Source organism: Cyprinus carpio, chromosome B10, assembly GCF_018340385.1.
Source record: "Cyprinus carpio isolate SPL01 chromosome B10, ASM1834038v1, whole genome shotgun sequence".
NCBI lineage: Eukaryota > Metazoa > Chordata > Actinopteri > Cypriniformes > Cyprinidae > Cyprinus > Cyprinus carpio.
In genome coordinates, this window is record NC_056606.1 from 13,646,138 (window position 1) to 13,673,632 (window position 27,495).

Sequence of the window (27,495 nt, forward strand, 5' to 3'; positions counted from 1 at the left end):
TTTCACAAATGGATGCTGTGCAGTGAGGAGCACAACACTAAACAGATGTCAATTACCAAATCAAAGCCTGAATCACATTATCGGCGCTTTTAGATTTCAGCAGACCTTTGTCTCGCAGCACAAAGTCAATTCGATTTACTGATGCGCACAACGGCAAACTTCCCACTCAAGACATCCAGAAGTGAGGAAAATAACTCAATAGCAGGTCAAATGAGCAAGTAACGAGAAATGGCCCTGGAACAGAGAAAGCCGGCTCTGCTAGGCGAGGTGATAAACATTTCCATTTCTCTCTGCCACGCACACTCGCACAAGAATGGAGGTGCAAGGAAAGGTGAAATAGAGAAAAGAGCACTGAAGTTTTTGGTGCAAAAAAAGGTGTTTAAATTTGACAGCGCCTTAAAGGAGAAACAAAACTGAGCTGTGATTTCGCCTTCGCTAGCCTGAGGCCGTTCACAGCAGCTCAGAGTCAGAGCTCTGTAGAGGCAAAAGACCTGCGGTGAGAACCATTTACACACTCTGAATGCATATTTTGTGTCTTTTCTTCCACTTCTAACATACACAACAACATTTATAATCACCCTATGGGCAGATGTGGATGCCATAGTTATTTTTATTTTATCCTTATATAGGAGCACATACTGCACATCAGACAAGAGAAACTTCACAGCTTCTTAAAGGGACATTACAAAATATGTATAAAGTATTGTTTATTAACGTTTTTTAAAAAGTGATGCAAATGAGGCTAAAAAAAGGATCAGAGCATGATTCTGTCATCATTTATTCACCCTTAAGTCTTTGCAAACTTGTATGACTTTCTTGAAGGATGTTGGTGACCAAAAAGTTTTAGTTCCCATTGACTTCTATTATATTGTTTCAATAGATGTCAATGAGAACCAAAATTGTTATCAAGATTCTTCAAAACATATTCTTTTGACTTACACAGAATAAAGTAAGTCTGCCTGGAACAACATTAGGGTAAGAATGACAGATTTTCATTCATCCACTCCAAAAAAAGCTAATGTGAAGGTTAGGTCAAACTTTATGGTGTAATTTGGCTCTAAAACAGTACATTCTTGTATTTACTGGATTTGTCTAGTTTAATGTGAAGTATTTGGGGCCAAATTCGATTGCAAATTAAATGAGAATTTTCTTAAGCTCTCGTAACACAAAAAACCATTGTTCTGGAACAAAATGAACATGTGATTGGCCAAGTTTTTTGCTGTGTTTCAATCATTGATCATGTCATCATTGAACATGCATAAGCGTTTCCATGTGTACTCCAGGCTGCGGATCCTGTGTTTCTACATGTGACAAGAGCGCCCCCACATGGATCTAAATTATGTGTTTAATACTGTTTTTTTCACATATTTCCTCCTCAACTTGTGCTAAATAAAACTGAAGTGTAATTTTTAATATATTTTTAATGTTTCTCAACTCAACATACAACTATAAGTAAGCTATAATTGAAATTGAGTAAACAAAGAGTTTCCAAAAATATGTTTTAATACAGCATAAGATTGACATTTATACAAAACCAAGGTAACAAACAAAATTCAGACATCACGGATGAATTTGAGCCAAGAAAATACTCTTTTAAATGGTGGTCTAGAAAACAGACCAATAATACCACTGCTAAGTGCCCTGGACACACATTTTGTCGCACACTCAAATACACACTTAACTAACACACTATTTAGAAAATGCCTTCTACTACATCTACAGCAAGCTGCTTTTGACCAGAATTATTCCAATCCTTCAGGACAGGACAGAGAATGAAAGTCCAATTCACTTAAGACTTAAAAGACGATTCCTGGAAAGTCAAACGTAGTTTTGAGTCAAATATAGATGGTGGTTTTGGCTGGCAACTGAATATGGAATTGCAATCTATATTTTTATCTTTCAGCAGATCTCATCCTTTGTTTGGAAAAATGGTACCCTATGATTTGACTACTCATTTATACCATATAAGTAAAACTATATCAAATTAGAATTTCTTTTTTTAATTACCTTCATTCCAGATGTTTTCATAACTTGTGGTATGCCAAAATGGAGGAGAAAATTCATGTTCAGTGTTTTGAGTGGACTGTCTTTAAACTGAAATGGTCCCAGCACTAGTCCAACAGCTGTAAGTCATCTATCATTATACTGCTTTGCATGTTCATAAGCAGATTTCTGTAACATGAGGCTTAACCTTTACATGGTACAAAAACTCATTCTAATCTATGCACAGTCCCATTAACATTTCTATTTGTCTGTTTGTGTATTCACAGTGCCTGTGTGCTGGAGCTGATGATGTCCATGAAGGTGGCCTCTATCTGATAGCACAGCTGTACATCAGGATCGGCTCCACCCAGCTCCTCTGCAGACCTCTTGCGTAGAGAGTATTTGGATTCTGATAGCAGTATTTCCTGTGGCTTCTGTCTCACATACTGGAGCCCTAAACACAAGAGCAAGGTGGATTAGATCTAAATCTAGGGCTACATGACTTGGCCACACCGTACTGTGATCATATCTTGATAAATACTGTGAAATTAACTGTGAAAAGATAACTTCATATTACTGATGCTTAGATAAAAGATAAAGGAACAAAGAAGGCATTAAACACTTTGAAACAGAAGCTGACATGCTCAACAGACTGTGCTAAAACTCTTAACTTGCCAAGAATGCCATTTTTTTGTCTGCTAAAGTTTGTAAAAACAATTAGTCTTTAAGGGTCATCAGACTTGAAAGTCAATCTCAAATCACTTTTAATAGACCCAAAAGTGAAGTGAGTGAAAACGAACCTAGTTATCTGGGCTACCTGAATTTGCAAATGGATATTCATTTACTTCAACTGTGATGGGGTCACAGGTCACTTGTCACTAACACAAGTCTTTTTAGAAGTCTATTAAGTTAAATCTGATGGTAATATAATAATGAGATATTATAATTATAGTTTTAATACAATGAATATTTAAATGCAATATTAGTATAATAAATATTAATATTATATTCTGAATTAAACATCAATATAATAAGAAAACTAAAGAAAGGCCTTTGAGCTTTAATATGCAGTTAACAATAATGTATAAATTATTTATTTCAAATGTCAAAATTTTCATTTTTGAGCCACAATACCATATTATTAGATTTGTATAATAACTAGTAGTTGTCAGAAATGTTCAAACTATGCTAATGTGAATCATGGCTTTTTGGGGTTGTTTAATAATCACACAAGACCATACTGCAACTGTGCAGCCATATGCAAATATAAAACTACTAAAAACTTGAGTATTTCAATGACAAAAAAGACGATACAAAAGAAAAAACACAAGTAAATGCACACTGTAAAATATATTTACATTGTAGTCCTCATTACAGCCATAAATACACAGTCATGTACCTTTCTTTTTGGTCAGATATGTAAATACTTTTATGCTCCAAATCAAAATTTGTAATGTTGTGATTCACCTCGCTGCTTAGTTGGTTTTGGTTCTTGGCTTTTAACTCTTTAGCTCTTAAGACTTTTTGGTAACACTTTACAATAAGGTGCCATTATTTAACATTAGTTAATGCATTAATTAACATGAACGAACAATGAACACTACATTTATTACACTCTTTATTAAACTTTGTTAATGTTAGTTAATAAAAATACAGTCGTTCATTGTTTGTTCACGTTAGTTCATAGTGCATTAAGTAATGTGCATTAGTACACAGTGCATTAAATATTGCATTAGTAAATGCTGAAATTAACATGAACTAAGATTAATAAATGCTGTAGAAGTGTTGATCATTCTTAGTTCATGTTACCTAATTAACCTTATTGTAAAGTGTTACCGTTTTTTTAACAACCTATGGAAAAAATGAATGGAAAAAATACTTCAAGAACAAAAGGCACCTGAAAAAGTCAGCATGCACTTTTTCACTCTATTAAATCTGACTTTGAACTAAGTAAAATCATTTAAAATCTTGCCCTGTCCCTGCCCCATACAATAGCAATTAACCAATACAAATTAAAACCAGTTCAGTCAAATAAGACTGAAGAATACACTCACTGGCTATTAGAGGGTCAATATCTCTGGCCTTGGTAGTGACATCAGCAGCAGACACCTGTCCCACCTGAACCAGCAGGGACATGACATCATCAAAGAGTGGGGGGAAAGCCTTGCAGAATGAAACCAGGCATGGCAGCGTCGGCATGAAAAATGCAAAGCGCTTGACACGGGTCTGCACTGTGAAAGATACCGAAAATATTTACTTAAGTAAATCTATATATCAGAATCACGTGCAGTTTTGGTTGTTTTGAGAACAGATGCACTAGATAACATAAAACTAAAACTGCACAGGAACTGCAGGATTTAACAGTGCTCAAGATTCTTCTGGTACTCCATTCAATAAAACAATAAATGGATGGCTGATGCATAATTTATAAACACTGCAGATGAAGGTTTGTCACAGGCAGTAATGAGTGGCCAGCAGAGGGCAGTGTGTACTAAGATAATGGGACAAGTTTGCACAGGTTGGTTTTTGCTACAAAAGAAGTCAAGGTAATGGTCTGATATCTCCAATTATCAGTGTTATTTTTAGACACTCTTTAATAAAATGCCAGCCCTAATAAATGAATAAGAACAGAGACCAAGGTAAAGAGAAAATGGAAGAAGGATAAAAAGATAAAGCAACAGATGAAAGTTATTTCTACCTGTGAGGAGGGTGCCCATCACACTAATGGCAAGACGTGCCACACTGAGGGATTTGGGCAGGGCGTACTGGGTGCACAGATGGGACAACAGCTGTATGGCGAAGATCTGTGCCAGACAAAACAAAACTGCCATTAGCATCAAGCCCAGAGGTCAACCCTGAGGGCTCACCATGTGTCTGTGATTTGAGTAGCAAAATATGTTCTCTTAATACTTCAACTTATACAGCTCTAAATTAAGTTGTAGTACATACTATAAAGTACAGCTATAAAGAATCTTGCATACTAAATAATAAATTCTAAAAAAGAGAAATTTTAGTATGTGTATATTCATGGGATAATGAATTAAGGGACTCACACCTGAATTCAAATTAATTCTGGAACTTGGGAGTGGGAACTGATGTATTTAGTAGTCCTGGCTGAAAACATGGATGGACCAACTGATAGTTTTTACCTGTTTCTCCAGCTGTGGCTGAGCGAGGAGTTCTGGGATAAAGTCTAGACAGATGTGCATGGAAGGAATACCTGCCACCGTCAGAGGGAGCAAAGCCTGCGGATAACCCTGAAGAAACATTTAAAGAACATTTAGAAAACCTTCAGAACTCAATTACAGCTTTAGAACCCAATTAGAGATTACTTTGATTTTGTTTTCCTTTATCTGAAACTGATTCACAAAAACCTAAAGGCTGTTTTATTCTTTAAAACATACTTCATAGTTAATTTGAGTTTAAAACTGTTCAAGGCAAGATGAAAATGACCCGATTTTTTAATACATGTTCCTGCTAAATTTGCAAATCATTTACTGGTGCGCATAGTGTCACATTGTTTTACACTATTGTTCTAAAAGTTTGAGGTAGGAAAGATTTTTTAATTTTTTTGATATAATTCTCTCATGCTCACCAAGGCTGCATTTTTTTAAATGTACAATAAAAAATGTAGAGTGTGAAATATTACAATATAAAAGGACTGTTTTCTATTTTTAATATAAATATATATATATATATATATATATATATATATATATATATATATATATATATATATACATATATATATATATAAATTTTATTGATTCCTACAATTTGAATTTTCAGCAGTCATTTCTCCGGTCTTCAGTGTCACATGATCCTTTAGAAATCATTCTAAATATGCTGATTTGCTGCTCAAGAAACAGTGCTACTTAATATTTTTGTGGAAACTGCGATACAGGTTTTAAGGATTTAAAAAAACAGCATTTATTTCAAACCAAAATCTGTTATATTGTTATTAATGTCTTTACTACCACTTTTGAATGAAATGAATCCTTGCTAATAAAAGCATTTATTTCTTTAAAAAAATATTACTGACTCTTTTAAACAGTACTGTAACTTGATTTTAACCCCTCCCCTCCAACCACCTGTCATACAGAGACCACTTGTCACTAATCAATCTAATCAATTCCCAATGGATAAAATGATTTTTTCCCCATTGAACATCATGTTTCACTCTGAAATACATGACATAAAAATGTTAAATCCATATAGAGAAAAAAAAAGCATTTTGTGTCTTATGCTCGTTATGCATGTATGTATTAAGTATGTATCATAATGGTGATGGCAGTACTGTAACAGAGAGACTTAATTACCTGAAAGTGTACTAGTTTGGCAATGTTGGGGTCTGCGATGAACATTTGGTGCAGCAGGCAGCAGATGAGACACTGCACCTCCCTCAGGTCACTGAGCAGCCCGCCCTCTGCCTCGCGCTCTCTCTGGGCCCCCCGCCCAGCCCCCGCGTCGCCCACCTGCTTCCTCATGGGAATACCTGGAGCAGACTGAACACTCCTCAACAGGCTGTCGGGCCCTCCACCTCCTTCCAGCTGCAGCTCCTCCTGAGGGGACGGCAAACACACCTCCAGCAAGATCTGCACTGCTGCACTGTCCTGAAGTTGGACAAAAACAACACAAATATGCCAAATGCACAAACTGGCAATTCAGAGATCAATATTAGAGATGTGTTTGTGCATGTGTCTACCTGAGCAGCAAGCAGAGCGTTCTTCAGCTCCTCTCTTGTGACCTCAGGTGTATCAGGTTGGCCACTCAGCCCAAGGTTTGATACAGTCTGAGCTTGTCGCTCAAATTCAGCCGTCTCTTTCAGGTGGGCGTTCAAATAGGCCTTAGATGCCAACAGGTACCCATTCAGCATATGAAGAGTGATGTCCATTAGTGGAGGACACTTCATGAGAACAAACACACATTCCTTTAAGACTAAGATTAGCATGAATTATAGAATTTCTTTATAGGGTATTTCTTATCAGGCATTTCTAAGCAGGTAATACCTGAAGACTCTGGAGTCGCAGCGCAGGACGATGAGAGGATCCACCATCAGATCATTCTGAGTGTATTTCTGCTGCCGCAGGAGCTTTACTAAAGGCTGCAGAGCGTTTACCGTCATCACCCACAGCCTGACAGAGGAAAGAGACTTAGAACGAGTGCTGAAGTGCAAGATTTCCTCCCATTTTTACTAAACACAGAGGAAGTCTCACTTGCGTGGCATGACTGTATTAAGTACCATCCAGAGTTTGTTAACAGTCTGCAGGATCCTGTGAGAGACACCGTCCTCTAAGAGGAGCCCCATGCTGCCAGTCAAAGCCTCTGCATATGGGATCAGATCTCCCGCAGAGAGCAGCGTCAGGTGCTCCAGGATACGCAGCAGCCTAGGCCCACCAGAGAGAACATTCTGGAAAGCTAAGAAAAAAAAATGTAAATGATTAATTTAAAAAAAAAAATACACATAAATAATGACCATTTAATTCAAAGACAATATAAAATATTTGGAGGCTTTAGATTTCAATATATTTGTTTGTTTTATTTCCATATCATTAAATATAGCATAAGCCTGATACCGTCTGTGAATACAAGAGTCCTGTGGAGAAACGGGCCTGTCAGAGCAGCATTGCATGAATACAGAAACACCTTCAGGCTCATTACTCCGCAGGTGCAAAACTGAGTCATGCACATGAAAGGTCAGACTACAACAACAAACTATTCATATCATAGACCATAATAAACACTTGTGATCTCGGCCAGTGCCAAAGGGCCTTATGAGTCTCAAATGTAGAGTTCAGTGGTCTGGTTTCCTGTAGTGTGAAAACTGCTTGAGAAATACATTGTACAGCAGAGATGTGCTAATTGCTTTTGCAGAATCCACCTGAGTGACAACTTCTCCAGTTTTACCCATGTTGGCTATACATTTTACAAAATAAATAAATTGTATAGACATATGCCTTTCCATTTCCTTATTTTGACCTTGTGTTGATATAACCAAAACTGACTTTTGACATATCCCCTTTTCTTCACTTTAAATCCATATTAATATTTTTTACTGTGTAAAAATGGATCCATCAAAATGATTTTTAAATTACGAGTCAAATTTCGAAAATGTAGTAATTGGCAGAAAATCTTTAATGCAATCTCGGTCACATGAGAAATGTGATTTCCACATTTTGCTCTTAACTAAGTGGCTAATAGTGTGAGTTTCTTGTACCCTCTCGTAGCTGTGTCTGGGAGTATTTGCAGGATGAGGATGTCAGCAACATCTTCCTCAGTAAAGGAAGAGTACCAGTCACTTCTTCTTCACTGATCCAGTCCTCCACCATGCACAGGTGAGGATAGTTTGTGGCCAGTAGACGCAGAAGAGCAGAATGTAAGCCTAAATCAAATAAAAATAAAGTACAAATTAGTTTATAAATAAAATAATAAACAATAAGTACAAAGCTAAATTGAACTTTTTATATATATATATTTATAGTATAATAGCATTTTCACTGTTTGCATGTATATAGCCTGTAAACCAATGCACATAAAATGAATGAAACATCTTTTTAGAAAGATATCAAGTATCAGTGTCAATGTCATGTAACTAAATATGGCTGTATTGTCACATATTTGAAATCTACTCTGCTGAATGTAAGTGCAATGGAGGTTAACGGGTGTCCTTTACCTCCCAGCTCCTGCTGCAGTCCTTGGGCCTGGCGAATGAGGTGTTTAATGGGAATCTGGTCCATGAGGGCAGGAGAGTAGGATTTTGGTTTCTTCTGCATAAGCGCTGGGATGAGAGAGAACGCATGGTTATCAGGCTGTTTGTTAAAAATAGGCCTCTGTGGTGCTGCTCATGTACAGGTGATTTTTCATTGTATTCCAGTTCATTAGCACAGCCAAAGGGCATCATTACTCCAGAATGATAGAGGAGAAGAGAGGGAGAGAGAGAGATTAAATAAGCACAGCACTCTGGGAAGAGCTGTGTGCATAAACACTGAAGAGTAACCGCTCTAATAACCGATGAGAGGCTTCCAAAGCAAAGTCAAACTGCAGTGATTGGTGTGAGTTTGAAGCAATTTAATATGCAGAGGAGAGAGCAAGAAGCTAAGCTGTATCGCACTCATCCTAATATTATAACAGCACTCTGGGTGGCAAGACAGGAACTTACATAAGCGAACATACACCAGATTAACCGGAGATAAAATGATTAAGTCCTATTGTTCAGAGACTATCATTTAATAGTTGAATCGTTTAAAATTGAACAAAGAAAAAGACTGTAAGAGAAGATAAAATCAGAAAACACAACAAAACATTCTTCAACTGATTAAACTGTAATTTGAAATGAATGGATCAATCGGAAACAAGTGAATTCTAATTTAAGGAAATGCAAAATGGGAAATATACTATTCACATTTAAAATGAAGTGTCCCTCCATCCTTGTCCATAAAATTAAATGTAATTATTAAATACAATATAAATAGCTTACTTAAAATTATATAAAATGTATAATAAATAAAGTAAAAAAAATGCATATGAAATAAAAGTTCAATAAAAAATATAAAGTAAGTAAATTCCACCTAAATTATGTCAGTTAAGTGTGTAATATACCTACCCAACGTCTTTGTATTCGCGAGCAGAGCTTCCTCATACGACAGGATGTAATAGAGAATGAGCAACTGGGTGGTGATGGTGTAGTGAGAACGGACTTTCCCTCCATCTCCCTGAGAGAGACAGAAAAATTAGAGGGGGAGATGGAGAGAGGTCAAACAGAGGTTAAAAGGAGCAGAAAGTACAGGAATAAATGGTTTGATCTGTATCGGACAGAACTAGAGATATACACTTTTATTTCTATAGCGCTTTATATTATACAGATTGTTTCACAGAAGCTTCACATTATTAAATATGAAAATGTTGTAAAATTCCTCATTTATGAAACAAATTCAATTTGAGTTGTATAGCAGCTTGACAGAAGATAATACCATAATTCAGCTCAATTTAGAACATTGTATCAATGCAGTTTAATAACTGTCAATGTTGCAAACTTCAATTCAGCTACACATAAGACAATGGTGTCATTATTCAGCTCAAGTCAGTTCAGAGTTGATCCAATTTAGTTCAAATCTTGTTCTCATCCAATAATGTCAATGCAGTTCAAATTATAATATTAATTTCTACATTAAAGACAATTGTCAGTATCAGTGATGTATACTTTACCACAGACCACACATGATAACAGGTCTTTAATACTATTAAACCTCAGCTATTATTATATTATATTTTATATTATATTATTAAAGTGCCTTTTGACCTATATGATTTATGCTTCTATCGGTCTTCCAAAATTTGAATCTCTGGCTTGTACATATTGCAATATCCAGATGCCGTTGGTCTAAAAATAACCTTCAATAATATCTATGCAACTGATTTATGCTACTGCAGGGCAGTCATTTATCACAGTTAGTTTTTTTCTTTTTTGAGATTCTGCAGTCAACGTTATCGAAAAGATGCTTAAGCTCCACCCACCCCTGCCAAGCCCTGGAAAACATTAAGGATCTCCTGCTCTGTGATTGGCTGGTTGGTGGCCTCAGGGTTGGTCTTGGATGCAGGGGTCAGGATGGAGTTAATGTAAACATCAATTAATGGAAGCAGTTGAGTGTGGAGTGGAGTAGTTGTCTCGCACAGCTGTCTGAAGATCCAGTCCTAAGAAAAAAACAAAAGAAAGAAAGAAAGACACTCAGAGATCATTCAGAATAAGTGAATTATCCAATCATCTACCTCTGGCACTCGGGTGATTAAATCATCTTTCCAGCTGAGCAGATCAATAGCTATAACATGGCTTACTGACTCTAGAGGAGGCAGATTCCAGCCTTTAAGGCTGACGATGTAATTGTGAGGAAACATTCTGATTAGCCGGGCAATGCGCTACCACATTCAAAAACCACATCCTTAATTAAATCAATGGAGTGTCTTTCCATGAGTCAGGAGAGGAGCCAGCCAGTCAAACAGATAATAGAAACCAATGGATTCAAGTCGATACTAGCACTGAACAGTCTCAACAGAGTAATGTAGTGTAGTTAGAACGGAACAGATTTGAACAGAACAGAAAAACAAAACAGGATAGAAAAGAAAACAACTAAATAGACTGCAAAACAACAACAGAATTACAATACAATAGAATTTAACAAACGGAACACAAACAAAAGAACAGAATAAAGAAAACAATCAAAAATAATAGAACAGAATAGAATAAAACAGGAAATCGGAAACCAAGTAAATGAGAATGCATCTTGGCGATTAAATTATGTCTAATATTCTCAGATTTTACTCGCCAGTGTGTGAATTGGAAGCTCAGTATAAGCAAAGTATTTCTATAATCTTTGGTGTAAGTGTAGCACAGATATATTTTCACTCGCTGAACACTGACAGAGTGCTTCAGAGTTTCATTTCCTGTCAAGCGATCTGTGATATTTCTCAGTTCATCTGAATGGATGTACAGTATTTGGTGTACAGTAAACTCTAGTATGAAGGCGCACGCCTCGCCGTCACTTTGTCTCACACACATGCAGAGAAAGACAGAGCGAGAGAGTCTTACATAACATGCAGAATTGACACACTAAATGTAAACAATATTCTCTGACAATAGCTGGCACTCGGCTATTATTGTCCCTGTTTTTATTTCAGCAAATCAGTTCAAGCAAACGCACACAACCGGATTAATATTCATGAATCCTGCAGCTCATTAATCCTTAGTGCGTTTTATTTTATTTTTTTTAGTAGAATTCATAGTATTATTATTATCTTATCAGTATCATTTTAGTTTTTTCCCCATTTTCTTATAGAAACACTGAATGACCAAAAAAGCACCACCACCAGTCCTAAGTTCAGTTAAAATTATTAATATTTATTAATACATAGTTACCAAGTTTTAATTCTAATTACTAAAGTATATACACACACACACACACACATACATACATATATAGTATATCAGTCTGGCAAATAAAATACAAAATTTACTAGCCAACGGCAATTCAATTGCCAAGGTGTCCGTAGAGGGTGGTCAACAGAATAGAAAACAGGACAGAATATATAGACAGAAAATAATAGAAAACAAAATAAAATATAACAAGATAGAACAAGCTAGCATATGTAACTAGGATGTAACTAAGATGTAGCAAAAAACAGAACACAATAGAAAAACAAAAAAATAAAGTAGATGGGAACAGAACAAAACAAAAGATCAGAAGAAAAAAACAATAGAACTGAACAGAAAACAAATAATATACCACAGAATGAATATATGAGAAAGACCACACACACACACATATACATATATATATATATTATATATATATATATATATATATATATATATATATATATATATATATATATATATATATATAAAACAGTGTTTCTCAACTGTTTTTTTTATTATTATTATTATTATTGGTATTATAGTAAAACGAGAGTAGACATACTTATCATGATTTATTCTGCTGAAGAATCAAGAACTGTATGTTCTTTAATAAAAACTGGTAATTGAAGGGGAAAAAGAAATCACTAGTTTTTAGAATTTTTTTTTTTTTTTAAATATATTATTAACAATTATAATGTGTTAATTTAAATGCTATTAAGTCATTCAGTGCCAAAACCCCACCCAACCCCCACCCCCCTGGAAGTTTGCTTTTAAAGAATACCAAAGAAACAAAAAGAATAGAACAGAATAGAATAGAATACTAAAGTAACGGAGAATACAAGAAAATAGTATGGAACACAGCGCCAAAGTGCTGATATGATACCCCCCCCCAAAAAAAAAAAACAGAACACAACACAACACAACAGAATTCCAACAGAACAGGACCAACACAGCCAGAAGAGTATTCTCAGAATTACCTTTATGGACACTTTGTGTTTGGTGAAGGCTCTGCTCCTCAGGAGCTGGTATATGCAGTGGATGGGAAGGAATCCTGTGATGTTGGCACTGAGGTTATTAGTAACGGCCACTCGCACAGCATGTGCTGTGACCACCTGTGACAACACAAAAATCCACTTATCACTATATCCATCTTGATGCCATAATTGTGCAGCTACATTTACATTTAAGATATTCAACAGATGTCTTATCCATAATGACAAAAAGTGCTTTGTTTCAATTCGTTAGACTGCCATGTTCAACAGATGGCAAGCATGCAGTTCTCAAAGTTATCTGCTAGGACAGGATATCTATAATAGTGCATGTAATAATATGACAGGCTGTTAGTAATTAAGATGTTTGATATGGTGCCTACACAGTTCTTGCAATGTCAAATAAATTGCACATACTCAGAAGCACACAATTATATTTACAAAAACATTGCTCTTATTAGGAGAGGCTAACGACTGTTTTGCATTAAAACACCATCAATCCAGTGGAAAGAAAGAGGCACCTGTTCTGTAAAGATTTCCTGAGTGAAAATGGTCTTCATTTTGCTCAGTGAGCTGGGTTTGATGGCGATCTGTGAAAGGATAAGGAGTTTAAGTCAGTCCTCAACCAGATTAAACTCTGTGCAAGGTTTAGAAACTTCAAAAACAAATTATGTTTTTTTTTTTTTTATGCCGAAAGTGACTCATTCTGACTAAACAAACCCTCCATGACTCATCTATCTGTACCACATCAATAACGTACGACTCAGCTAAGGGCAAAAACATATTACACAGACGTACTTTAGCCTTCTCTGGGATGTGCATGTTCCTAGACACTAACAATCAATAAATACACCAATTAACACCCTCTCTTCTCTGACTTTTACAGTGCAAGCCAAGTATAATGGATGTTTACACCTAGAGGACTAATTCTGGAATTTAACCAATGTTGGCATTTAAGCCCCAAAGTAAACAGGACTAAGTACCCCTTTGTTTGGTTCTAAATTTGACTTGTTTTTATAGAGAGAAAAAAATAAAAATAAAAAAACTCTAGAGTGAACCACTGATAGGTAGACTGACCTACTGCTGTAGGCACTAGAATTAATTGATTCTGTCTAATAAAAAACGAATTTTCTTAATAATAAAGCATGTTTGCTCATTATAAGCTAAACATCAAATGTTCAGAATGTCCACAGCGGCTGTCTAAAACAGCTAAAATTCTATTCAGGTGGGTTTGTTTGAAATATGTGTTTCACAGATGTACTCTGTGAAATTCCAGTCTGTGTGTCCTCACACAACTTTGGTAAAAAAAAATTACAGAGCATATTAGCTACTTTTTCATCGGCTATCTTTGGGGTCCTCTGTGAAATTAAACCCACCGGGACAGAAACATCTGCGACTGTGGAATGTATTTTTAACACTCATTTATTTATACACTCATTACTCTAACTAAAAGGACAATTCTCACTAAACGTACTACCTAGTGCACATTCATTATAGAATTCCCTAATCATATACACAATTGTTCAAAAGTTTGGGGACAGTATGAGGTTTTTTTTAATAAACATGCAGAAATCCAGAAAGGACACATTAAGTTGTTTTAAAGGGACAGTAAAAACATTTACAAAACAAAAGATTTATATTTCAAACAAATGCTGTTCTTTTCAACTTTCTATTAATCAAAGAATCCCGAATCACTGTATCACCATTTCCAAGGAACATTTCACAGATGTACTCCAACATCTCATAATATTACTGTTTTACTGTATTTTTTGATCAAATAAATTCCATTTTGGTGAGCATAAGAGACTTTTTGCAAAAACTGAACAAACTATACTAATATAACTATTCACATAGAAGTCCAGTTTATTTCAATAGGTTTCGTGACACATGCATACACAGCACAAACTTCCATGACATCCAAATACATTCAAGAGACACTCCCATCTTTATTACATGAAATGACAGGCATACGATGTTAATAATTATAACTCAAATATCATTTAGAAAACTAATCCCCCCAGATTAGTGCTGAAGTGACTTTACTGTTAGTTTTATTCATTGGCTGACCAACTGATTGCTTAAACTCACCTTCATCCCAAGGGTGGAGCAAACCAGCTCGATGATGGCACTGAGCTGGTTGCTATGGAAATACATTGCAACCAGTAATAGCATCTCTCCAAAAGAGGCAGAGACACCGGCGGCACTGGAAAGAATAAGAGAAGGGAGGAGAAGAGGGGGACGGAAAAGCAAAATAAAGGGAAGACAGAGAAGAAGGGGAAAATGCATTAAAAAGAGTCCATATTTAAACACTCTTTTATATAGAACAAACAGATAAATATCAACCCCCAGGGTTACAGTGGGCTTCACAAATGAGATAACACTAACCACAAACACGCTCGGCTGTGCATCGATGGACATTTATCTCTAAATTTATAGTGTGGATAAGCACTCCAATCACAGTGGGTCACGAGGAGCACAAGCTACAGGAGATGACTTATAACCTATCAGCTGCTTATTAGTTATTAAATTGAAAAAGCCTGTCACTGCCTAACCTCAGCTTAACCCCATCTGTTTTCATTTTATCATTCATGCTCTCACCCTCTCCCTTTTATATGCATAAAATTATCTAATATACTGACCACATTTACACATGCACAACACACTTTATCTTTTCGTCTACTAAAAAAAGTGGCCTTTAAGTAAAAAAAAAAAAAAAAAAACCTGTACTGATGGCTAAAATTCATATTGCCTCACCAGCCTATGTTTTCAAACCGCCTATATCTAGAACAGAAGTGGGTCTGAATGCTCCAGATTGGGCAGACCTCAGAGGAATAATAATTGCAGGCACAAAGAATGTGAAAATAATTCAAAATGTAATTCCAAATACTTCTTAAATAGTTATCTATGAAATAAAACTAATTGGATTGAAAGATAAACAGACTTTTGGTTCATAAGCAGAATGATTCTGTTTCCTGTAAACTTCTCCAGAAGATTTCCTTCTTGCCGATCATAAAATAACTGGCATTTTTAGTATGTTGTAAAATGCATTTATTGGTTGTTATGGGTTTGAAGGGCTTCTGTACCTCTCAAAATACTCCTCCTCTTTTATCATCCAGCTGAGCCACATTACCATCAGTTGCTCCTGTTCTGGAGTACTGCAGAGAGAAGAAACAACAACAGCATGATGACGCATCTGGGTTTTAGGACTTTGAGTAAATAAAACTATTGAAGATGAATTGAACTGAATTGAACTTCCCATTAAACATAAGCTTCCTTATTGACAAAAGTATCACTAACTGGCCATTAAAAAATTGTACTGACTACAATCTTTTGAACTGTAGTGTAACAGTAACAGTTTCAGAAGTCCAAAAAGATCAGCAGCTAAAACGGTTTGTACTGAAATCCTTGTATTTCTGATGTCAGAGGTGGAAAATGGTGTGAAACTAAATCATAATGGTTTTTGGCACATTACGACTGTACCTCAATGAGAACATTTTAATTGGAGTATGACATGACTATTTTAATCTTTAAATCATTATTTAGGTGGAGTATTAGTGTCAAAGTGTGTACCTGACGAGGGTAGGGAACGCCAGCAGTTTGCAGAAGGACAGGGAGACAAAGCGCACTCCTGCAGGTGTGGCTGGTGGACGACTGGTCATCAACTGCAACAGTTGCTCCGCCTCTTCATCTGTGGGCCTGTGGAAAGAAAACACATTTGTAACCACCATTAAAACTTCTAAACATTTGGAAGAGCTAGCATTCAGTGTCCTTAGGAACTGAATGTAATAAAATGTAGGAATTAATTTCCATAACCTTGCAATGGAATGAAGCCAGAACTTCTTACATGGGAAAAAAAGCACCTTAAGCATCTTAATTACTCATGGTTAAGAGTTACTACACCACCCATTTATACTTTAAAGAACTGATATGTGTCAGTTGTAGCATACCTAAGACCAGCAATCCCCATAAGTGCGCAATAGAGCCGCAGCAGCGCACTGGCCTTCACCACATGCTCCTCCCGCAGGCCAGAGTATCCCGAGCTGCTCTCTGAGTCCATGTCACTGTCGTTGGGAACATGGGTACTGCGAGAACGGGGTAAGATGGCCACCAGCTCCAACAGCAGCTGCCTCCGCATCTGCCACAGCACTGAGCTGCTCTCTCTTTTCCTCTGAAGTGAGACACATACATGAATTTTATGTTTTCATACATGAACTGTGCTTCTGTTGCTCCTCCTTACCTGCTGACCGTTGCGAATGAACATACTGAACCAGGTACGCACTTTTCCATTAGTGCCCAGAAGTAGCCCGCTGACATAAGACACAAGAGGACTGACCGCCTCATCTGCCGTGTCTGGCTTGTAGTCTAGAGTTAAAGCAACACCCAGACCTGGAAGATGACACTCTTCCACCTGTGGAAGGACCAAGGGCTTGATTTTAATGACACATGGTTCAGATCAATTTAGCTGCGGTGCATTACCAAGCATGACAGGTGGTATAATGCTCAAGACTCACCACCATGGCCCTGATGTTCAGAGCCTGAGAAGGGTTCATCTGACACAGCTGCCGGAGAGCTTCTGTCCTGCGTCGCCCACCCACGCTCTCCTCATCCTGCCGTTCTCCGTTCTTTATCAAACCCCTGCACACTAGACATGAGGACACAGAAGCAATTTTGATGAAATGTGCTGCTTTTAACTTTAAGCAGCCTAAAAACCACATAAAAGATACTTATATTATTGTATTTTTATTACATACATTAAGTACACTGCAAAGGTCTGGGGTCAGTAAGATAAGCAATGATTTAATTCAAATCTTTATTCAGGAAGGATGCATTAAATTAATCAAAAGTGACAGTAAATACAATAAAAAAATTACTAGGAAAGACTTCTTTTTCATATTTTCTATTCTATTCTTTTTAATTTTCTATTCATCAAAGAACACGTAAAAAATGTACCATGTACCAAAAATGTTATGTTTTAAACACTGATAATAAAGATTGTTCCAAATCAACACATTAGAAGGATTTCTAAAAGATCATGTGACAATGAAAACTGTAGTAATGACTCCATAAATTCAGCTTCATTTCATAGGAATGAACTAACAAAGTTCTTCTTATTATTAATTGTAATACTATTTTTTTTTAATATTACTGTTTTTGCTGTGTTTTTTTTTTTTTTTTTTTTAACAAGTAAATGCATCCTGGGTGAGAATAAGACGCTTCTTTCACTTTCTTTTTCTTTTGGGCCTTTTGACACTTTTTATTGAAAGACACATTCGATCAAGAAGAAAATAATGGGCTGGTTAACATGGTTCAGTCTCAGTTTACTAAGATGAACAGGAATGCTAACACATAGCTTTTTCCAAGTATTATATATGCAACCTTTTATTGGGACAAGATGTAGACCAGATTTGATACTGTGAGTCCATGTGAGCACCACAGCTAAACTTGACTGAATCATGGCAACTACTATGTTACGGCTCAGATGAGATTATTTAAAAATATTTTTCACAAATATCTTTCTTTATTTGGCTTGGAATCCAGCTCTCCTCTCACCTTGAATTAAAATATCGGTTTACATTTTACTATGTGATTTTAACCACAGATGACATTTTGCCACGCTGAATGATTAGAATTACAGAGAATCTATTATGAGCGAGTGCCGGAATGATATTAGTTTCAATAGCCCCTTATGAAAAAACGCCTGATTGAGAGAAAACGCAGCTGAGTCTGTCACAATTCATGCTGCATCTGATTACAGTGCATCTCCATAGACAAGCTCTTTCCCTTAATGATTCAGCCTTGAGCGGAATATTCTTCCAATGAAAGATCCTGTCTAGGTAATGAGCCTTGAGAATTGGCCATTCAATAATACAAAACATTTCAAACTGGCTCTGAATGGAGCCTCACACAAATAAGCTATTGACTCAACAAGGACCTAGGAGTGATGAAAAGATAGCACAGACTCAGATGTTTTTATTTCCACTTAGAGCATCTCTGTGGAAAACCCACATACACAAATAAAGAGGTCCACAAACACACCCATGCCCAAACTGCACATAGTCAGTCATCAAAATGAAAATTCAGCACCTCTCGGATGATCGTCACACATAAGGCAGATAAAATGTAAAGTAAAACTGAGTTTCACGTGGATTTATAGTCAATAAAGAAAACCGAAATATACTGTTATATTTTGGTATCTTAAAAAGAAAACAAATATACAAATCTCCGATTCAAATCCCTGATCCACTATTTAAAAGTGAATTCACAATTCAATGAACTTTCATAATGTGGAATATTTCTAAATGTGGCCTGTGCTGGCAAAATGAGTCACAATGAGCAAATTTTAAAAAATAAGTTATTTTGATTTTCACATTCACATTTATTTTCACATTAAAAGACCTTCAAAATGATGTATGATTTGTTGGACTCGGTCAAAAAAATGACAAAAATTAGTTCCAAAGCAAAATCACCTAGCAGCATTGCATCTTTTCCTCCACTTCTTTTCTTAATAATCATTACTATATTAATAATCACAATATAGCTATTTGTTGATTTTATCTTTTATTATTATAAATAACAACAGAACAAATATAAGAAAAATAATGCATTACCTTTTCCGTTTTACATTTAAACAAAAGCATTCAAATAAGACAAACAAATAATTAAAATAAAAAAAAATCCCTTTTGTGTAGTCATTACAAATAAATTAACTATTAAAACTACAAAAACAGTTCAATCAAGAATAGCAAGTGATTCCCTCTTTTCTTTTATTGTTACATTAACATAAATGAGACAGACGGCCTATATATTAAGCCCTACTGTAATGCACGGATCTAATATAATGTTACACATCAGATGTTTTTCCCCAAAAGTTCCCCAAACATTCACTTAAGCAATAACAGATTAATACTTAAATACTGTAATTCTGTGTATATGTGTATTTATCGGGATTGTGCGCTACCGGAAGTGCCTTTATGCGTACGCTTCAGAAAAATGCACAATTAAAGATAATTTTAGATGTTTCATTACTATTTGGAGCATTGGGATCACTAGACGAGGGCTGTCTTTAAAGGACAGGAAAGCGAATGGATTAAAAGTTAATTTTTTAACTGTTTTAGATTCAATATTTGTTGGATATTTCAGCAGATGATGGACATACCCTCACTGAAGCTGTCTGGGACATTTGCCACCAGGAGGCACAGGAACCACTCTCCGTTTCGCACGTGAAGCAGGGCCTCGGCCACCTCAATGATGGGCAGCAAAGAAGGCAGCTCTGTTGGGAGCAGATAAATCAAAAAAATATATATTTTCTACGTTTAAGACGAATTTATAGTTTTATCTTAAAAGACAGTAAATAAAGGACAAAACAAAGACAAATGACAAGCACAGCTCAAGTATCATTTTAGCAAGTTTTTCTTTTCTGACATGCTGAAGGAAATGTTTACAGATGTAACGATGATTGTGTCATAGAATAGTTAAACTGTTTTTTTTTCACTAACTTGTCAAGTAAAGTTTTTGACAGTCTTTACACCATTCACCTGCTTGTAGGATGCAAAGAACATCGGCCACTTCCTCCAGGTACACAGGGCTCTCAAACAACTCCGAGGACCTGAGGAAAAACTCTCCATTAGAGTCGGCCACCTGTTGAACACAGGAAAATATTTGAACACTATGTGTGATAGAATTAATTAAAGTTAACAAACATCTTCTTTAAACATCTTTATGGAATACTGAGGAAAACATGCATGTGGCCTTTTAATTTAGTTCTTTCTGTCTTTCAGTTTGCTAAAAGGATCATAATACCTATATTATTTGGGGTTGGTGTTTTTAATGTTTTGAGAATACGTCTTTCATGTCAACAAAGGCTACATTTATTTGAACAAAAACACAATAATATTGTTCAATATTATTTAGGTTTAAACTAACAATATTTCATTTAAATATATTTTTAATTATATTATATATATTATTCCAGTTTTCAGTATCAATTGATTCATTAAAAATGCTGGTTTTTGTTCAAGAAAAGTATATATATACACATATATATAGTGCCTTGCAAAAGTACTTCATTTTTTGACATTTGTTATGTTGCAGCCTTATGTTAAACTGCTTTAAATTACTTTTTTCCACATCAATCTACATTCCATACACCATACTGACAAAGCAAAAACAGAAATGTCACAACTTCATAATTATTTTTATTATTATTTTTAAATAAGTACATTGTATAAATATTCACACCCTTAACTAAACATTTAAATGAAGCACCTTTACAGTCTCAAGAGATTTTTGTATGATACCGACAAGTTTTGCTCATAAGCATTTGGCAATTATCTGCCATTCTTCTCCTCATCTCTTCACCTCTCAAGCTCTGTCAGGTTGGATGGGGGCAGATGCACATTTTCAGGTTGTTTTCAGAAAAATTTGATTGGGTTCGAGCTCAGGCTGTGGCTGGGCCACTCAAGGACATTCACAGAGTTGTCTAGAATTGACTTTTGCTGTGTGCTTAGGGTCACTGTCCTGTTGGAAGGTGAACCTTCTGACCAGTCTGAGATTCTGAATGCTCTGGACTGGGTTTTCATTAAGGCTATCTCAATATTTTGGTGCATTGAGCTTGTCTTCTACTCTGACGAGTCCCTCAGTCCCTGCCGCTGAAAAACAGCCCCACAGCATGAGGCTGCTACCAGCACACTTTACTTTTGGGGTGATGCTCTGAAGGTGATGAAAAGAGCTGGTTTCCTTCAAACATGATGCTTAGAATTGAGCTTCATCAGACCAGAGAATCTTGTTTCTCAGAATCTGAAGGTCCTTTAGGTGCTTTTTTGTAAATTCCAAGTGTGTATTCATGTGTCTGCACAGAGTAGAGGATTGAGTTTGGTCACACCATCATAAAGACTGGATCGGCGGAGTGTTGCAGTGATATTTGTCCTTCTGTAGATTTCTCCTATCTCTACATATGATCATGGAGCTCAACTATAGTGACCATCAGGTTCTTGGTCAGCACTCCAATGAAAGCCCTTCTCCATCAGTTGCTCAGTTTGGCCAGAAGGCCAGCTCTAGGAAGAGTCCTAGTTGTTTCAAGTTTCTTCCATTAAAGGGTAAGAGACACTACATGCTTCTGTGACTCTTCAATGAAGCAGATTTTTCCCCAAATGTGTGGCTTGACACAAACCTGTTTCTGAGCTCTACAGGCAGTTCTTTTGACCTCAGGGCTTGATTTTTGCTCTGATATGCATTTTCAGCTGTTAGACCTTTCATTAAGACACGTGTAGCTTTCCAAACCATAACCATTCAATTGAATTTGCTACAGGTTAACTTCACTCAAAGTGTAGTAACATTTACAAGCAATACGAATGCTCCTGAGCTAAATTTCAACTGTCCCAGGTAAGGGTATGAATACTTTTGCAATGGAATAATTTAAGTTTTTTTATTTGTAATAAATCTGAAAAGATGATTAAAAACCTGTTTTTTGCTTTACCATTACAGTGTATGGGGTTTATTCTGATGTGGGAAAAAAAGTTATTCAAAGCAGTTAAAGAGTGTGTGTGTGTGTTTGTGTGTGTGTGTGTGTGTGTGTGTGTGTGTGTGTTTTTTTTTTTTTTTTTTTTTTTTTTTTTTTTTTTTTTTTGTGTTTATATGAAGAATTCATTTGCAAAAAAAATTGTGGTTTTTCATTGTGCATTCCAATTAATCTCAATCAAACTGCAGTCAGGTTATTTTGATTAGGTAAAAAATAACTAACAAATAAAGCTTACTAAAACATAAAACACAATAAAAACATGATGTTTAAATATTCTTTTTGCACATAAACTCTTCTCATATACACACACACACACACACACACACACACACACACACACACACATATATATATATATATATATATATATATATATATATATATATATATATTTTTTGGTTTGGCTTATTTATTTTTTTTTTTTTGGATTTTGGATGTTCTGAAATAATATATAATAAAATAATTACACATTTCAGGTCTAATTTACAGCTGTCTAGAGGAAAATATTTTAACATAAAAAAAAAATGTATACACTTCACTTTTAAAGTGAAGGACAGATCATTATCCAGAAGTAAATAAAAGTATACTAAACCTTGTTCATAATGGCCAGCAGCTCACTAAGAGCTAGTCTGAGTCTCCTGAGAGGATCACTGTGCTCAAACTCCAGAGTCAAACCATGCTGCAGTTGAGAGACCAGGATGCTCTCACCATTAGAGCCACCAGCCTTATGCCTGTACAGAGAAAATATAATAAGAATCATCAGATATTTACTCTCTCAATTTCTCAGAGCACTTCTGAGAAAGACTAACTTATCTGATTTATTATGCCAATGAACAGAATCAATAGAACGGCCACATGAAAGCAATTTCTAGCTTCTGAACTCACCTCAGCTGCTGCTCTTTTCTAGCGTCCTGCTCGAGAGCATGGAAATCCACAGACAGCAGTGCAACAATGGAGTTCACCGCCTCCACCCCTGACAGCAGTCGCAGGATTAGTTTCTTGTCCTGTGCCCAGGCGTTACTCTGATCTGCAGGGGCACACAGAGCCATCCTCACCAGACAGGGCAGCAGGAGCCGCAGCTCTGGGTCACTTAGAGCTGCTAGTCTGGCCACATCTACCTTCTGCATGGCCTCAAATGCATATGGGCTCACAAACTGAAGACTGACACTGTCTGCCATTCTGCTGCAAAGAATAAGAGGGAAAGACAAAGAAAGCACACATTTTAGATTAAATAAGTTTATAATACCCATACTTCACACAATATTAGTTAGTACAACTATTGCTATTACTGTAAAATGACTACGGAACTTATTTATTTATTCAATATAGAATAACTGTCATCTTTTTCATTTATTTTTTGATGTCATTTGTGACTAAAACCCACACCAAAAACAGCACTGTGGTATTAACATGACTTACAATGTTAAACCTATGGTAATACTATGCTATTCTTTTAAGTATATAGTAAAAGTCTGTAACTAAAATAGTATATGAATATGGTAATAAAACAATCCCATATTATAATAGAGAGCTTACTTCGATTTTAGGAGTATTTATATTCACGTTTTAACATTTGTTGCTCCAGCAAATATTTAAAATACAATTTAAAACACTTTTCGAATGCTCACTGTGGAAAGAACTGCCCACAGATGAACAGCAATGAAATACAAAGTTATATTTAACGTATCAAACTCATTGGCTTGCCCGTTAATTTATCAGAATGTAATAAAATTGTATTTTGTATCATTAGGGACCGTGGAACAGACTTACCTGAAGTTTACCAGAGCCGAAACCCAAGCCCCGATGAGGCCCGCGAGACCGCGGTCTTTCGTGATTCTCACGCCTAAAGGAAGTTGAGCGTCGTCTGTTAAGATAGTAGAGTTCACCGGAAAGCTAACAGGCTAGCTGCTTAATCTAATAAAAAGAGACCCATTCATCAAGATGTAACTATTTGAAGCACTATAATTCCAATATTAATATTTGTATGCTTCACATAATTGACTTATTCTGCATAAAACCATCTACGTCCCACAGACTGTTTACTGACAGCAAGCTAATAGTTAGAATGGTGAATAGTTTTAGCACAAGCGCTCATCTGCCTTCGGTGTGCATGCTGAACTCTGACTGCGTCTCAAAACCTAGTGAGCCGCCTACCTAGACACCATTGTTTGGCCATCACTGGCGTGTTCGTAGTTAAATTGCATAACAGAGCAATATATATGGAACATTTACAATAAACATAAAAAAAAATATTTATTTTTTTACATAAAATTCCACCTTGTGTCTGACTCCCAATATACTATGTAAACTGCTCTCTTGGGTTTGAGACACAACCGTAAGAAAACAACGTAGACTCTTTTGACCATTAAATGGTAGCTGCAAATAGCAAGATCAGTTTTTCGGAAACATTTTCCCATTCAACAATTTTTTGATTGTTTTACAGATAATCCTAATTATTAAATGATAGAACACGCATGTTTGCCTTTTATGGCGTTTGCTTTTATTAAAATTAGCATAGTAAATGTGGCCTGCATGCGGTATGTGTTCATATTTACTAGTTATCATAGTAATTTTTTATTACTAAGTATTTTAAATGTAGCATTCATAGAAAGACCACAGTACAAACAGGTGCAACCTACACAAGAACGGTTGGATCGATGTAATTATATTTTTTCATTAAGCAAAATATAGTATTTTTCATGAAAACAGTAACTGCAAGCACATTTTAAAGTGGCAGTTTGCAAATAGCCTGGTTAAATTATCACTAGGCCAATGATTATCAATATTTATTTAAAATATGAATGCTTCCCTTGAACTTCTATAGTTGATTTTCACAAAGGGTAAACTGTGAAACCATCACACATGCAGTGTGAACTCTGACTTTGGAGTGCTTGACCCTATAGCTCTTTACATGCTGTACATCACACACTTGCATTTGGAAAGCATGTAGAACTGGTGTGGGAGGTAAGAGAAATCCCAGGGTCTTTGAATATCAGCATACAGTTTATTCTGAACAGAGTAAGATACAGGAAATAGATCTTTCTCTGTGCACAAACACTGCATTTCCAACAGGCACCCAGATCTGGTTGTAAAGTCCGTTTACACCACACATTTCTTTGTCACACTCAAAGAAAAGTGATTGTGGTCTAAAAGTGTCCATTATCACTCAGAAAAGGTGCAAGCAGGAGAGCCAATCAGGGAGGGCGAGGTGAAGTGAAATGGGTGAACTTCTAAGCGTTATTATAGATCTTTGTTATCTTCATCAAAGCCACAAGTCTCCTTCACAACAATCAGATTTCGAATTTCACATCACAGTCCCTCCCCCCAAAAAACACCAGCACAGGAAAAACATGAAGTCGACTCTTTTTATTCCTAAAACAGAAGCAGTGCCACCCAAGGCTGGTGCGGCATTCATATATAATTATTTATATATTGCAGTTTTTCGTTTTTGTGTCTAAATGTGTGGTATAAAATACAATATACGACAATGTACCTCTTTATTTTTAAACACAGTGAACTTCATTGCTGTACAAGTCCCGTGCAGCTAAAGCTTAGCTGTAATTGTGTCCACACGCAAAGGCGTGGACAGAAACCCCCATCCGGTCTCCTCTGTACATCGTGACAATACAAATAATCTGTCTCCCTTACAAAAAATAATACTCTAAAAGCAACCTACCGCAACTTTATTTTATTCATCTTTTTCGTGGGTTTTTTGTTGGTTTGTTTTTGTAATTAAGACGAGTACATATATTTTTGACCAATTGCTTTAAAGCAGGAAGGCGATACAAACCTTCTAGAACTTTTATATATAAAAGAGGTTAAGAAATCAGACAAATTATACATTAAAAACTTACAATAAATAAGACAGATGCAGGCATTTCATTTGGATATAATCCCATCCAAAAGAAATAGGGAATTAGAGGTCTTAAAACCAAGAATTCATTCTCTCATTTCATAGAGCAACAAAGTCCCTTTCCATCAGACTCTATACAGGTTACTTCTCCATACACATCGATTATAGAACTGGCCGAATCCATGCTAACCGAGGCTACCGTTGTAGTAGCCTTGGATCCAGAGATGTAGAACACCACCAGTCAGCACTTCCGTCTTCCTTCTTTGGCCTCCACGCTGCCGATTACTCATCCAAGGCCTCCGTTTCTCCTCTTTTTCTCTTTGAGTGAGTGTTATAAACACCAGACGCCTGATTCTCCTCCACAGTGCTGGGTCTCAGGTGTAGTGACGGCCTACCCAGATCATCTCCGCTGTAACTCGCGTACATATAAAGTCCAGCACTGTAGTTATCTGTTGGGTTCTTTTCAGATCCTCCTTTCGTTCCCTGATAAGGTCCTGCTCTCAGTTCTGCTCTGCGAGTGTTACAACATGGTCATAATGAAGTTGTACATTTGATTGAGCACTACAAAATGGATGGGCAGGCAAGAGCGGCGGTCCTGGGTCGCAGGGTCACAGGTCAGCCAGGAAAGGGCGTTGTACTGCTCCAACACAAATCTGTGAAGCAAAAACATTATGGAATATTCAGCATCTGCTATCATTAACCTGAATTATATCACTTCACGGACACTTAGAGGAACGTTACCTGAGAACATCAGAGGTCTGACTGGAGTCCAGAGGGTGAGAGTGTTTGCTGTGCAAAAGTTCATCCGACTGCACTGAAGACACATGGAGGTGTAGAGAGGCCTGGGAGTTGGGAAAGAGAGACGCAAGAAGAAATTTTCAGTCGACAGAATCCATTAATCTACACCCACCCAAAACAAGCTACAAAGCAGAGCATTTCCTCTCATTGTCAGGTCCTGTAATGAATTAAATCGACAAGCCCATGAACGAGTAAACACAAGATGCCAGAAACATTCATACCCGTTTATGGTTTCCTTTATTAGGGAACGGTTTGCTCCAGACTTTGTAATTGTGTACAAGTCAACAGTCAACAATAAACGAACAGCTGCTTATCAAATCAAATGCTTTGCCTTAATAATTCATGTCAACACACTTTGCGAGCTCAATTCCCTCCATATATTTCGATCTGTTTTTCTCTCCTGCTCGCTCTTATACACACCAACAGCAGTCTGGCCCAATCCCTG

General features: G+C 36.4%; 2 protein-coding genes across 4 annotated transcripts in view; both read right to left on the reverse strand.

The window, feature by feature from the left end:
* Nucleotides 1–1,485: 1,485 nt before the first annotated feature.
* On the reverse strand, nt 1,486–24,596 carry ints2 (integrator complex subunit 2). 2 transcript variants are annotated; one of them, XM_042732639.1, is made up of 25 exons: nt 24,170–24,596; nt 23,285–23,581; nt 22,992–23,130; nt 20,418–20,520; nt 20,039–20,152; nt 17,394–17,524; nt 17,120–17,290; nt 16,830–17,050; nt 16,453–16,578; nt 15,966–16,037; nt 14,971–15,085; nt 13,404–13,472; nt 12,871–13,005; nt 10,498–10,674; nt 9,587–9,695; nt 8,657–8,761; nt 8,201–8,365; nt 7,200–7,401; nt 6,993–7,118; nt 6,689–6,890; nt 6,303–6,596; nt 5,133–5,240; nt 4,682–4,787; nt 4,038–4,214; nt 1,486–2,437 (listed from the first exon to the last, which is right to left on the reverse strand). In XM_042732639.1, exons 2-25 carry the CDS (start codon nt 23,575–23,577, stop codon nt 2,265–2,267), a joined length of 3,633 nt encoding a protein of 1,210 aa, XP_042588573.1. In that variant the 5' UTR covers nt 23,578–23,581; nt 24,170–24,596; the 3' UTR covers nt 1,486–2,264. The 2 variants fall into 2 exon arrangements, with proteins under 2 accessions (XP_042588573.1, XP_042588574.1); XM_042732640.1 differs by having other exon boundaries at nt 23,285–23,578; nt 24,170–24,182.
* Nucleotides 24,597–25,750: 1,154 nt separating this feature from the next.
* med13a (mediator complex subunit 13a) overlaps nt 25,751–27,495 on the reverse strand; it is a 59,089-nt gene continuing 57,344 nt past the window's right edge. For both annotated transcript variants that reach the window (XM_042732637.1, XM_042732636.1), the window contains exons 29-30: nt 26,994–27,094; nt 25,751–26,905 (exon numbers count right to left, since the gene is read on the reverse strand). In XM_042732637.1, coding sequence (XP_042588571.1) covers nt 26,773–26,905; nt 26,994–27,094 — 234 coding nt within the window. In that variant the 3' untranslated portion in view covers nt 25,751–26,772. The remainder of the gene's footprint in view (nt 26,906–26,993; nt 27,095–27,495) is intronic.

What these genes read in the sequence shown, in the direction of transcription:
- ints2 (XM_042732639.1), bottom strand. Translation starts at nt 23,577, where the DNA reads ATGGCAGACAGTGTCAGTCTTCAGTTTGTGAGCCCATATGCATTTGAG. An exon ending in TGAACATCAGGGCCATGGTG is followed by an intron (nt 17,291 to 17,393) that starts GTGAGTCTTGAG and finishes GTCCTTCCACAG; the next exon opens with GTGGAAGAGTGTCATCTTCC. An exon ending in TTTTCCAGGGCTTGGCAGGG is followed by an intron (nt 9,696 to 10,497) that starts GTGGGTGGAGCT and finishes TGTCTCTCTCAG; the next exon opens with GGAGATGGAGGGAAAGTCCG.